Here is a 15007-nt window from a genome sequence, read left to right as displayed (position 1 = left end):
ACAAGCAATGCGTGGAAGTGGAAGAAGACAATAGAATAGGAAGGACAAGAGACCTCTTCCAGAAAATTAGAAACATCGGAGGTAAATTCCAGGCAAAAATGGGTATGATCAAAAACAAAGATGGCAAGGACCTAACAGAAGAAGAAGAGATCAAGAAAAGGTGGCAAGAATATACGGAAGACCTGTATAGGAAGGATAACAATATCGGGGATAACTTTGACGGTATGGTCAGTGAGCTAGAGCCAGACATCCTGAAGAGTGAGGTTGAATGGGCCTTAAGAAGCATTGCTAATAACAAGGCAGCAGGAGACAACAGCATCCCAGCTGAACTATTCAAAATCTTGCAAGATGATGCTGTCAAGGTAATGCATGCTATATGCCAGCAAATTTGGAAAACACAAGAATGGCCATCAGACTGGAAAAAATCAACCTACATCCCCATACCAAAAAAGGGAAACACTAAAGAATGTTCAAACTATCGAACAGTGGCACTCATTTCACATGCCAGTAAGGTAATACTCAAGATCCTGCAAGGGAGACTTCAGCAATTCATGGAGCGAGAATTGCCAGATGCACAAGCTGGGTTTAGAAAAGGCAGAGGAACTAGGGACCAAATTGCCAATATCCGCTGGATAATGGAAAAAGCCAGGGAGTTTCAGAAAAACATCTATTTCTGTTTTATTGACTATTCTAAAGCCTTTGACTGTGTGGACCAGAACAAATTGTGGCAAGTTCTTAGTGGTATGGGGATACCAAGTCATCTTTTATGCCTCCTGAAGAATCTGTTTAACGACCAAGTAGCAACAGTAAGAACAGACCACGGAACAACGGACTGGTTTAAGATTGGGAAAGGAGTACGGCAGGGCTGTATCCTCTCACCCTACCTATTCAACTTGTATGCAGAACACATCATGCAACATGCTGGGCTTGAGGAATCCAAGGCTGGAGTTAAAATTGCTGGAAGAAACGTTAACAATCTCAGATATGCAGATGATACCACTTTGATGGCTGAAAGAGAAGAGGAACTGAGGAGCCTTATGATGAAGGTGAAAGAAGAAAGTGCAAAAGGTGGCCTGCAGCTAAACCTCATGAAAACCAAGATTATGGCAACCAGCTTGATTGATAACTGGCAAATAGAGGGAGAAAATGTAGAAGCAGTGAAAGACTTTGTATTTCTGGGTGCGAAGATTACTGCAGATGCTGACTGCAGTCAGGAAATCAGAAGACGCTTAATCCTTGGGAGAAGAGCAATGACCAATCTCGATAAAATAGTTAAGAGCAGAGACATCACACTGACAACAAAGGTCCGCATAGTTAAAGCAATGGTGTTCCCCGTAGTAACATATGGCTGCGAGAGCTGGACCATAAGGAAGGCTGAGAGAAGGAAGATCGATGCTTTTGAACTGTGGTGTTGGAGGAAAATTCTGAGAGTGCCTTGGACTGCAAGAAGATCAAACCAGTCCATCCTCCAGGAAATAAAGCCAGACTGCTCACTTGAGGGAACGATATTAAAGGCAAAACTGAAATACTTTGGCCACATAATGAGAAGACAGGACACCCTGGAGAAGATGCTGATGCTAGGGAGAGTGGAGGGCAAAAGGAAGAGGGACCGACCAAGGGCAAGATGGATGGATGATATTCTAGAGGTGACGGACTCGTCCCTGGGGGAGCTGGGGGTGTTGACAACCGACAGGAAGCTCTGGTGTGGGCTGGTCCATGAAGTCACGAAGAGTCGGAAGCGACTAAACAAATAAACAACAAAAAACAAATAAGCCTATTTAATAAACTGCCTCATGACCAGGTTATAGTTGCCTAGGAAAATGTAGAATTATTAAGAGACAGGATGAACGTTTGAGCGAACATTTTCACTCTCATATTAAGCTTGATTCCATTAAGCCGATTTCTTGTCTTTGTTTTTTTTTTGCCTTTTTCATCAGTCTTCTCTTACTTCAGGATTTGCTAATCTGTGCAAAACTGATTAGATGCTTGTCTTATTTCTTACGGTTCTTTCTGACAAAGAATAAAGCAAGTCTATGAAAAGAGTTTAGTTAAGATAACTGTCCTAACAGCCAGGAACCACGCTGAGACAAGGAATAGGTCTCTAGTGTTTTATTACTGCTACATAACAGAAAATCCTAACAAACTGAAGGAGCGTGGGAAAAACCCAGACAGATAAACCCCAAAGGCTAAGGCCGGCCCGATCGGTGTCTCTTTGAATGGCTACCTAATTCCTCAGTACTACGCATGCGCTTTACAGCCTGGATGGGAGCCCCCTGCTCGCCATCCTTACTCATGACAATAACCTTATTAACATTTCATGTTAATCATGTTATATCATTCTAACAATATAAACCTACCTTATAAAAAAAGTATGAAACTCAACCCGTATTTTAGTGTGAACCTTGTTGTAAACTGCATAATGAAGAGGTGTGAAATTAGATAGTAATTTTCACTTATAAACTGAAGTTCAGATAATTCATTTTGGGGAATGAGACTCAAGGGCACTTTTCTCATTTGGATTTTCAATAAGCAAACAGTATTCCAGAGTGTAAATGTAGAAGAAAGTCAAAGAACAGGAAAGTTCTTTCACCAGAAACTCCCTCGCTCTTGAGTTAGAAAAATTATATACTGTCACCTTGATTTCTTTTCTTCTTTGAGTCAGTTCAAAAAGATACCTTTGGGTAAGAGATTCTGGTTACTTTTAATCAAAAAGTTAAGTATATTGGTAGTTTAGAGATGTGGTAGATTATTATGTGAAATATTATTTTACATGTGTGAAATAAGCCATTTTCATTTTAATAAAGATGTTCTGTCATATTTTTAAACATTCTTGTTTATACTCCATACAAATACCTGTTAGATCACAGCTGAATACATTTTTAATGGAATCAGCTCAGTGTTGATCTAATGGAAGGAAGAGGAGACTTTCTCTTAAAAGAGATAAAAATGTACCCAAAATGAATATATGTACACTTCTAACTAAAATAGTCCTGGATCTCAGTAGCATTTTCTTCTGAGTAGACAGGAAAAAAAGTGCACTATTGATTAGGCAGATGTTTTGAATCTTGACAGCAGATACGGACTGCCTTATCCTCTTAGCAATGGGTATCATATAACTCTGAGTACCAATTATGAAACAAACTGTAGAAAACAGTGCTTTGTTGAGTGAGATGCACTAAGTAGCGTAATTATGCTTTTTCAGTGTTCAGCTTCATTGCTAATATTCTGAATGTTTAGAAAAATGAGCTTCATTTCTACATTTTTCCTTTTAGGCCCAACTCGCAAAATGCCACCCACTGCCAGTGCCATGGACTTCTTCCAACTCTTTGTCCCTGACAATGTGCTAAAGAACATGGTGATTCAAACAAACATGTATGCCAAGAAGTACCAGGAACGGTTTGGGAGTGATGAGGCGTGGATGGATGTCACCCTGACAGAAATCAAGGCTTTCCTTGCATATATGATATCTACAAGCACTCACCATTGTGAATCGGTCCTCAGCATCTGGAGTAGTGGTTTCTATAGCAACAAGAGCATTGCATTGATCATGACTCAGACAAGATTTGAGAAGATTCTTAAATACTTCCATATTGTGGCTTTTCGTTCAAGTCAGACTACACATGGCCTCTATAAAATCCAGCCGTTTCTGGACTCTCTGCAACATAGCTTTGACTCTGCTTTCAAGCCTTCCCAGACACAGGTGAGATTTGATTTCTGGGTTGTGGAAAATCTTAGCTTACTCTATTCTTGCACGAAAACTGTAAAACATACAATGAATCAGCATGAAGACCAAATCTGTAAAGGAACAGCATGGAATACAAAATTAAAATGGAGCATGTGGGAATGCATTTGCATGTTTGGTTTTTCAGGGGCACGACTAAGATTTTTCAGGGCAAACCAACTCAGGTTTTTAAGATGCCTTTATGGTTCTACTTGTCAGTGGTGTACAAACAGTGAAGGTGGGCTTGATGGCGGCCTTACAGCTCTCAAATATGGGGGCCCGCCTCCCCTTGCACCATGTCTCAGTAGGAACTGCAGCAGAGGAGTGGTGTGGGCTACAAAGAAATGTTTCAAATGTTATCTCATTGTGGCCAAGAGAGAGATGTTGTCTCAGCAACAAAGATTTTTGAGGCTTCCCAGGGACCCTACAGTGTGAGGCCAGTTATGGTGACATTGAAGGAGTCCCCCCTGAGTTCCAGGCATCTGCTAAAACTCAGCCTTTGGCCTGGAAAATTCTGCAGTGGCTTCTTCTCTTTTCTGAGTCTTCTTAACCAGAGCAGAGGAATGGGTTTGATAATGGAACATCCCTTAGAGGTATATCATGCAGTGATTCAATTGACATGATGAAACTGGTTAGTTTTCCTTCTGCATTTATGAAATCCGGGCTGGGCATAACATGATTTCACACTTCAGGCTTCACATACTTCTTTAGCTCCTCAGCTTCATAAATGATGGGGGCACAGAATATACTGTAGATATAGAGGTGAGACAGAAGATGCTGATACTTTTGAAGTGTGCCATACAAAGTAATCTCAGGGTCTTTTTTGTTATAGTGGTGGAGAGGGGGAGTGATGACAAGTCCATGGGCCCTGCCTCCTCTGTTGTATGTTGGGTCTGTACTCATGTAGGCTTTCTGGAAAATTATTGTGGGCTCCTCAAAGCCCAAAAACTGCAGAACGGGCATTAGGGGATATATAGGAAAAGACAGTGATAAGAAGAAAGGCAATGGACATGAAGAATGACCAAAGAAAGATTTATTTTATTTCAGTTGAGACATAATGTGACATGCTGAAATATGGATCTCCCTCACTTAAAAGAAACAATAAGAGCTATAGGACTCAAGGCCATGGTGTTGAAGAAGGATATGCATCACAAGACCCTGTTTGTGCTGTACTGGAAGCCATAAAATGTTGCATTTCATTTGGGAGTGTGCAAAAGTGAGCAGGCCTTTAATAATTACACTTTGCAGATGTACTTATCTGATAGAAAAGAACTAAGAAAGCAACCTATCCTGCTTGAGGGATATTAAGACTGATAAAAAAAATAAGTCAAGCACCTTAGGGAAAAATATAAGGTGATATATTTAGAAAGAAAAATATATAATATTAGGCCACTTTAACCTTCCCAACCTGCTTCCCCATTGTCCTCCAATTGTGGAGTCTTACCACTAACTGGCTTCAGCAAAGGATCGTTACCTTGTCGTGGTGCTGGAGCTTGAGCACCTCAATGATGCCATGAGCTAAACCGTGAAGGGCCACCCAAGACGGGAAGGTCATGACAGAGAGGTCAGACTAAATGCGATCCCTGGGAAAGGTAATGGCAACCCACCTCAGTATTCTTGCCGTGAAAACTAAATGGATCAGTACAACCAGAGATATGTCGGTATACCATTGGAAGATGAGACCCCCAGGTCGGAAGATGGTCAAAATGCTACTGGGGAGGAACAGAGGATGAGCTCAACTAGCCCCAGACGTGATGACGCAGCTAGCTCAAACCCGGAAGGACGGCTAGCGGCCGACGGTGCTGGTGGTGAACGGCGAATCCGATGTTCTAAGGATCAACACACCATCGGAACCTGGAATGTAAGATCTATGAGCCAGGGCAAATTGGATGTGGTTATTGGTGAGATGTCAAGATTAAAGATAGACATTCTGGGCGTCAGTGAACTGAAATGGACTGGAATGGGCCACTTCACATCAAATGACCACCAGATCTACTACTGCGGACAAGAGGACCACAGAAGAAATGGAGTAGCCTTCATAATTAATAGTAAAGTGGCTAAAGCAGTGCTTGGATACAACCCCAAAAACGACAGAATGATCTCAATTCGAATTCAGGGCAAGCCATCTAACATCACAGTGATCCAAATATACGCCCCAACCACAAATGCTGAAGAAGCTGAAGTAGAGCAGTTCTATGAGGATCTGCAGCATCTACTGGACAACACACCTAAAAGAGATGTTATTTTCATCACAGGAGACTGGAATGCTAAGGTGGGCAGTCAAATGACACCTCGAATTACAGGTAAGTATGGCCTGGGAGAACAAAACGAAGCAGGACATAGGCTGATAGAATTCTGCCAAGACAACTCACTCTGCATAACAAACACTCTCTTCCAACAACCTAAGAGACGGCTTTATACATGGACTTCACCAGATGGACAACACCGAAATCAGATTGATTACATCCTTTGCAGCCAAAGGTGGCGGACATCTGTACAGTCGGTAAAAACAAGGCCTGGAGCTGACTGTAGTTCGGATCACGAACTTCTTATTGCACAATTTAGGATCAGACTAAAGAGATTAGGGAAGACCCACAGATCAGCTAGATATGAGCTCACTAATATTCCTAAGGAATATGCAGTGGAGGTGAAGAATAGATTTAAGGGACTGGACTTAGTAGATAGGGTCCCGGAAGAACTCTGGACAGAAGTTGGCAGCATTGTTCAGGAGGCGGCAACAAAATACATCCCAAAGAAAGAGAAAACCAAGAAGGCAAAATGGCTGTCTGCTGAGACACTAGAAGTAGCCCAAGAAAGAAGGAAAGCAAAAGGCAACAGTGATAGGGGGAGATATGCCCAATTAAATGCAAAATTCCAGAGGTTAGCCAGAAGAGATAAGGAATTATTTTTAAACAAGCAATGCGCGGAAGTGGAAGAAGACAATAGAATAGGAAGGACAAGAGACCTCTTCCAGAAAATTAGAAACATTGGAGGTAAATTCCAGGCAAAAATGGGTATGATCAAAAACAAAGATGGCAAGGACCTAACAGAAGAAGAAGAGATCAAGAAAAGGTGGCAAGAATATACAGAAAACCTGTATAGGAAGGATAACAATATCGGGGATAGCTTTGACGGTGTGGTCGGTGAGCTAGAGCCAGACATCCTGAAGAGTGAGGTTGAGTGGGCCTTAAGAAGCATTGCTAATAACAAGGCAACAGGAGACGACGGCATCCCAGCTGAACTGTTCAAAATCTTGCAAGATGATGCTGTCAAGGTAATGCATGCTATATGCCAGCAAAATTGGAAAACACAAGAATGGCCATCAGACTGGAAAAAATCAACTTATATCCCCATACCAAAAAAGGGAAACACTAAAGAATGTTCAAACTATCGAACAGTGGCACTCATTTCACATGCCAGTAAGGTAATGCTCAAGGTCCTGCAAGGGAGACTTCAGCAGTTCATGGAGCGAGAATTGCCAGATGTACAAGCTGGGTTTAGAAAAGGCAGAGGAACTAGAGACCAAATTGCCAATATCCGCTGGATAATGGAAAAAGCCAGGGAGTTTCAGAAAAACATCTATTTCTGTTTTATTGACTATTCTAAAGCCTTTGACTGTGTGGACCATAACAAATTGTGGCAAGTTCTTAGTGGTATGGGGATACCAAGTCATCTTGTATGCCTCCTGAAGAATCTGTATAACGACCAAGTAGCAACAGTAAGAACAGACCACGGAACAACGGACTGGTTTAAGATTGGGAAAGGAGTACGGCAGGGCTGTATACTCTCACCCTACCTATTCAACTTGTATGCAGAACACATCATGCGACAAGCTGGCCTTGAGGAATCCAAGGCTGGAGTTAAAATCGCTGGAAGAAACATTAACAATCTCAGATATGCAGATGATACCACCTTGATGGCTGAAAGTGAAGAGGAACTGAGGAGCCTTATGATGAAGGTGAAAGAAGAAAGTGCAAAAGCTGGTTTGCAGCTAAACCTCAAAAAAACCAAGATTATGGCAACCAGCTTGATTGATAACTGGCAAATAGAGGGAGAAAATGTAGAAGCAGTGAAAGACTTTGTATTCCTAGGTGCAAAGATTACTGCAGATGCTGACTGCAGTCAGGAAATCAGAAGACGCTTAATCCTTGGAAGAAGAGCAATGACAAATCTCGATAAAATAGTTAAGAGCAGAGACATCACACTGACAACAAAGGCCCGCATAGTTAAAGCAATGGTGTTCCCTGTAGTAACATATGGCTGCGAGAGCTGGACCATAAGGAAGGCTGAGAGAAGGAAGATCGATGCTGAGAGTGCCTTGGACTGCAAGAAGATCCAACCAGTCCATCCTCCAGGAAATAAAGCCAGACTGCTCACTTGAGGGAATGATATTAAAGGCAAAACTGAAATACTTTGGCCACATAATGAGAAGACAGGACACCCTGGAGAAGATGCTGATGGTAGGGAGAGTGGAAGGCAAAAGGAAGAGGGGCCGACCAAGGGCAAGATGGATGGATGATATTCTAGAGGTGACGGACTCGTCCCTGGGGGAGCTGGGGGTGTTGACGACCGACAGGAAGCTCTGGTGTGGGCTGGTCCATGAAGTCACGAAGAGTCGGAAGCGACTAAACGAATAAACAACAACAACCACTAACTGGATTTCAGTTCTCATAATCTGTTACAACATCCAGATGACTACAAGTGGAAGAAGCTGGCACAGAACCTGATACTTCCGTGCTTTTTTTTTAAGGGTTTCTGTGATATACTTAAAATGGATTTGAAATATGAATCCTGCTTCACGGTTCCATTTCCCTGCTTCAAATGGAAATAACTCTGGCAGATTGGAGCCCATGTGAATGACACATCATGATTTATATGCAAATCCACCCTGAGTTTAGGCAGATACATAATTTGATTACAAATGAGCCTCCCTCTTAAGGTTTAAAGTTCTTATGTTTATTTTTCTAAGATGGCTGACTAATCCCTGTAATGTAATTAAGATGAAGCCAGTCACCAATGAACAGGATAACACTGCCCCCAAATAATTAGTTGGCGGGAGCTACAGATTTTAATTTTGATTGCCATAAATCACAAGAATACTTACTTCAGCATCAGTCTTCTAATTATATTATTTCTTTTTTTTCACCATTCGTAAAACTAATTTGAAGTTATGAGACCCTTAACATCACATAATATGCTTTTTCCAGTACAACCAACATATTAAATTAAAAATATGCTTTGAATCAGACTCTGCAATGTGCTGTCTCCAGATTTATGGACTTCAGTTCTCATCATCTCTATCTGGTACAGCCACTGGCTATGGGATGATGGAATTGAAGCCCAACAGACCTAGAGTGCAATGACTGTTCTCAAATGGTTGCTCTGAAAGTTAGTGGTAAGACTTGGTAGCTATTTTGTTGACACAGGAAGAGTCATACATGCCCTCTTTCACTCAGTGGTTGTCATATAAAAAGGTGGTTTCCATTTAAGAATTCACTTCTACTGTTACAGAGAATATAGGGGGAAGGCCATGTTTGTCTATGAAGGCAACAAAGCAGGAACCTGGTAGCACTTTTTCCAATTAACAAAATTTATTATAGAAAAGGGGATGTTAAATAATTTTTTGCTAACTTAATGATCATGAACAGCCTCGTGCATGACTATATATCATTCCCAATATGATATGTCAGTGCACCTGGTAATTGTATAAAAGTTTTCTTACAAATGCAGGAGCAGATAGGTCCTCCCCTCACCCTCCTAATATAGAGTACAGGTTGCATCAGGAGCAAAGTCTCATTAGTATCAGAGAGCTTTTTTGCTACTTCAGATAGCTACTGCAGGAAGATGGTAGTCCCGATAGGGATTACGATAGCAGCTGAATTAATACTCTTCCTTCTATGTGTCTTGCCTAGATATTTAATTGAACATAATATACTTAGGGCTACCAGATCTGGGCTGCAAAAATCTGGATGATCACTAGATACTATAACCCTTTACTGCCAACATTACTTTCCCATAACCCTTTATTCTGCAAATGCCTGGATTTCTCCAACCCAAATCTGAAAGCCCCAATCATTTCTGCTTTGATTCTGAGATTGATAAAAATCTGTGGATTTAGTTAAGGCATAACCAAGATCATTGTAGTGAGATCCAGTGCAAAAAACATGCTGAATTAAATCAGCATTTTTCAGTGGTATCAATTCAGCATTTAGATTCTTCTGGCTGATGGTAACCAAGTGTTGAGACTTCAAGTAATGCACGTGCATGTGTGAACGTATGGTACATGAGAGGCTTCAAAGCTTGATCAAACCTCTAATTCTGCCCTTTGGATAACCTGAATGAGTATTTTTCTAGTTCAAAGTTTCTTTTGCTAAGAATATTCTTTTGTCTATGGACCCCGTTTGAATAAGAATTCTACAATGTTAAACAACTTTTAGAACATCTGGTTCTTTATACAAATCTGTATTTGACTGCACCTGGAAAACTGCTACAGCTTTTAAACTGGTGTTGCCTCTTGGTTAGCCATTCTTTCAGACTATGGAAGGACACGGATTTCAGATGGGCAGATGTTAAGTAACCCTTTTGCTATGGTTTAATACTGATTTTGAATGAATTATTCAGAACCTTTTAGGTTTGGCACCTCATTCTGTTGATAGTGTTTTGGTTATTGAATTTATTTCCCAATGTACCAAGTGTGACAATTATTTTATAGTGGTGCATGAAACACTAAAGCGAGCCAAAATAAGCAGGATGGTATTTAGTGCTTTTCCTAATTACAGAAGGCAGTTACTAGAATAAATATTGTATTACATGTAGCACGTTAGAATGTAGGAATTAAATATTTAATGATGTTGATAGCGAAGATCTTGTGAGAGAGACTTCCAAAATTCCACTTGGGAACATAGAAAAGTTGTACATGGGATGGACATATTATTCATTGGACATGATATCACTTTCTACCTTCCCCTGGTAGATGTGGAAGGGGTTTTCACATGCTGTCCCTGTCTTTGATTCTCACCTGCCTGCTGTTAGGTAAATATGTCTCTGTATTTAGGGGGGAGAAGGGAACTTCCTAGCTCTGTCTCTCTCACTTGCTTCCCTATTCACGATGTAGTTTAGATAGAAATGAATCCCACATATTTCTTAATAAATCCAACTTTTACTTCAAATCCTAGTGAATGTCTGCTAGCATTCACTGATAGCTGAGCTAAGGCCAAACTCTGCATCCAAGACAACTATATTATGAGCTTTTATTTATTCTTTTAAGTGGGACCTGCTGCTACTTAATTACTCAGTATTATTTTAGTATTCTGCACATACTTGGGAGCACATCCTCTAATAAAGACTGCCGCTGAATTAAAATTTCAAACATCATTTTTGTCTTGTTTGTAATTCTATCCTGACCTAAAATGGCTGCCATGATCTCTTTTAACCTTCTTACTGGAATACCTGGGTTTGTTGATTTAAATATTCTTAAACAAATAATGCACTGGCATTAAGCTCTTTTGACAAAGGGACAATAAAAAGGGTTTTTTTAGTAATCCGGTCCCATTTTTGTACAGTAGTTATTTTGCTTATGAATTTAACTTCCAGGCCTTCTTTATTATATTACTTTGTTAATTGCATGTATGTAAATAATTTCCTTATTTAAAAAAAAACTAGTTGAATGCTATCCATCCATCCATCCCCAAACCAAGCAATCCTATTATAGTTTAGTGTGATGTGTGAACACATGGTGATTGGAATTTGTTTAGCGAGTGTGGCCTCCATAAGGTAAAAAGGCATAACAAAGTTCATACCCATTTGGGGCATCACAGAGGAATACTGATATATTCCAGAGCCAGTTCCCTTAAACAGTTTCTCTGCAGCCAATGAAGATTAGCCCATTTACTAGTTTTAGGTAGTATTGCCAGGTCCACTTCATTGAATTGGGCAGATCAAGGTAACCAAGATATATTTTTAAAGAAATTTATGTTCTTTCATAGCTTTAAACTTTTCTTTGCTATTCACATTATTAAAAAAAGATAATTGTACTATTGAGCACTGCATTGGATAGGTCTGTTGGCAGGAAGGATGCTTTCCAAAACAGTCCTTTGGAGTCCTTGGTGCTCTCTGAGCTTGGTTGTTTGCTTGCAGACATTTCATTACCCGACTAGGTAACATCATCAGTGCAAGTGACTGTGGGGTTTGTATATAGTAGCTTGCCCTGCCAGTGTTGGTGGGGATATGGTTTTCTCCTTGATAGTTCCTTGATTAGGGTATTGTTTTCTGCTTGATTGTTTGCCTGGTGTTAATCCCTGCTTATCTGGGTGTTGGCTGCTGGAGAGGATGTTTTTTGGTCTTTTTGTTTCCTTCTTAGCTTTTTTTAATGGTCTCTTTTGAATGGTGTGTCCATGTGGTTTATCTCTGTGTGTCTATTGATGGCTGAATAGACACATAGAACCATCAATAGACACATAGCCATCAGCCATCACCCCTACCAACACTGGCAGGGCAAGCTACTGTATATAAACAGGGAGCAAATCCCACACTCACCAGCACTGATGATGTTACCTAGTCAGGTAATGAAACGTCTGCAAGCCAACAACCAAGCTCAGAGAGCACCAAGGACTCCACAGTTCAACCCTGAGCTATATACTGTATATTCTGTTCTATTAAAACAGTCTTTTGTCTGACTGGGTAACCTTTTGTTTGCTTTTAAAGTGAGCATTTGATAGTTTTGATGCTGTTAGGTATCTGGAGAAGCAGAACACAATTGGCAAGAACCAATGTGAACTTGGCCAAAGTTTAACATTCTGGTGGGAATTAGATTACCAAGGTGAGTCCTCAGGAGGAAACAAGTTCATTATAAGCATTCTACAACTTTGTCAGTGCTGAAGAAAACATTGCGATTTATGATGGCGAATTTTCTGTACTTAAGATATCATGGTCAGACAGGACAACTGAATTTTCCAATCTACATAATTAGAATATGTATTCAGCAATCAGAGACACACTTCAACAAGAATTATGATTTAGATAATTTATAATACCTGATTGTTTTTTCTAGATATTGTTCACAAGCTTCTTTGTTACATGGAGGATTTAGTGTGGGAATTGGGGCCATGATACAAATTTGATGGGTGGGGAACAGAAAGGGGAGGGAACTTAAAAAAAAAAATTAACAGTACCTCTGGGCTACTTTCCCCCCAACTTGCTTAGAATCATAGGTAGCATGATCTTATGTCATCTCCAGAATAACCCATGAAGTAGGATAGACCACTTGTATAAGGGATTGATTCAATTTTGGCATGCTTAAGGGGGTTTCTAAACATTGTTTTTTAGCCTAGGACCAAATAATATTACCATATAATGACTATAGGTACTCCACGAGCCTCTGATTGATGAAGATCCAGTTTTCATTGCCACCTGCACAGAGCGAGAATTACGGAAGAGGAAAAAGCGGAAATTCAGTCTCTGGGTACGGCAGTGCTCCTCTACCGGCTTTATCTGCCAGGTAAGTGCCAGAAGAATGGATCTAAGTTCCAAGCCGCTTTTCATTAAAGAAGCTGTATGGCATGTTGTCACTTCCAGTAGGCCACAGTGGCGTCTGTTCTACACAGAAAAAAGCACAGATCCAAGTTTATAGATGTCTGATTCATGCCCAGTTGAAGTTTCCCCAAGATACTGAGTAGGAAGATAAGTTTTTTTAGTGCATCTTCCCTAGCAACAGCTCACTGCATACAACAAGAAGTGAAGCAAGAAAAAATATTAAACAATCCTAAGAGATTTCCAAAATGTATGCTTTGGGTGGCAAATCTGTGAATGTTGTGAATTTGGGGGGCAGATCTGTGGATCTGTGAATCCCATTCTCTGATGTTAGTTCTTGCTCTGGCTATGTACAGTTTGATGGAGTGTAGAAATTTACTTCCACTGAAATCCTGGCAAATTTCTTTTGTGTCCAGTCCTTCTGCTAGCTTTCTCCCAAGTAAATATTACATTATCTTTGAGAAGTTGTAGTTTCCCATTCTTCCTGATTCACTTAACTAGGCCAGGAGGCATGAAAATATTTCTCTTAATCTCATTGAGGGGTTCTTATGCATCCAAAGGGCAGGATATAATTTTTTGAGATATAAATAACATTTATATCTCAGTTCTCCTGAACTTAAAGAGTAGGCCAACAAGTCCTGGTATGTCTCCAGGAAGCCTGTCCTGCAATCAGTTTCACTGATTCCCATATACATGTTTGGACTCAGTTACAGTGACAATGAGTTGGGAGAAAGAACAGGTTAGGGATAGATGGTCACGGAGAAAATCTATCTATGTGGCCGTTAGGAGTAGAGAGCAACTTGAAGGCACATCAGTCAATCAATCTACATGTTTGTTTAGGAGAGGGGAAGAAACTGGCAGGAAGGGCTAAAAGATCCATCAACCTACATACCATAGGAAAGTTTGGGCTTGACCTATAATGGAACATGACTTTCTGAACCTGTATTCTGAAATTCCCCCCTTCCACCTTCTGAAATTTGTCATGATCACCAGTTCAGTTGTTTATTACGATTATATATTAACTTCTTTCTAGCAGCTAAAGCTGGTTTCTAAGGGTCATTCCCATCATTTTATTCTCACAACAACTCTGCTAACTTAGGTAGCTTAGATGAAGAGAAAATGATGGTGATGGTGACCTTTAAGGCTGAGCCCAACCTCTCCAGGATTTTTACCAGGACACCACACTGTAAGTTGTTTCCTATCCTAGCATTGATCCCCAAAAAACTTACAGAGTAGCTGCATTTTCAACTCCTTCATTACAATATTAGGTTTCATCCATGGGAAAAGGCATGATTAGGCAGTTCACATGCATAAGTGCCTGTGGGGGCAAAAAAGGCAGATGAAATCACATGCTTCATGATGTCATTGCACACATTATGCAATTATGTACTTTTTCATAATGCTACTGATGCGAATTCCATAAATTGTGTCATTTGCATGACGAACTCTTAAAGCATGTGATTTCACTGTGGCTTGTGCCAGATGCTTATGTTCCCTATAGCTGAGTGTGGCAAAGACCCTTGTAGACAGAGAGGTGGGGAGCTGACTAGTGAGTAACAGAAAACAAACACTGGACTCTCCAATGATGTAGAAAACCTGCTGAAGTTTATTCTCCTCTGTCCCTTGAGCATTCAGGGAGAGGGGATGACTCTCTGGAGTCTCAGCAGTCCAAACAAAGAAATCAGAGTAACTCTCAAAATAAAATATCTAATCAAGGACGTAAATGGGTCTGGCTGCAGTTGTTTGAGGCTGGTTCTC

General features: G+C 40.5%; 1 protein-coding gene across 1 annotated transcript in view; it reads left to right on the top strand.

Moving 5' to 3' along the window:
* Nucleotides 1-15007, top strand: part of PGBD5 (piggyBac transposable element derived 5) — a 72859-nt gene that overhangs the window by 40898 nt on the left and 16954 nt on the right. Inside the window, exons 2-3 of the mRNA XM_063290432.1 lie at nucleotides 3273-3700; nucleotides 13083-13217. Coding sequence (XP_063146502.1) covers nucleotides 3273-3700; nucleotides 13083-13217 — 563 coding nt within the window. The remainder of the gene's footprint in view (nucleotides 1-3272; nucleotides 3701-13082; nucleotides 13218-15007) is intronic.

This window comes from Candoia aspera, chromosome 1 (genome assembly GCF_035149785.1).
Source record: "Candoia aspera isolate rCanAsp1 chromosome 1, rCanAsp1.hap2, whole genome shotgun sequence".
Lineage (NCBI taxonomy): Eukaryota > Metazoa > Chordata > Lepidosauria > Squamata > Boidae > Candoia > Candoia aspera.
This window is presented reverse-complemented; position numbering and strand designations above follow the sequence as displayed.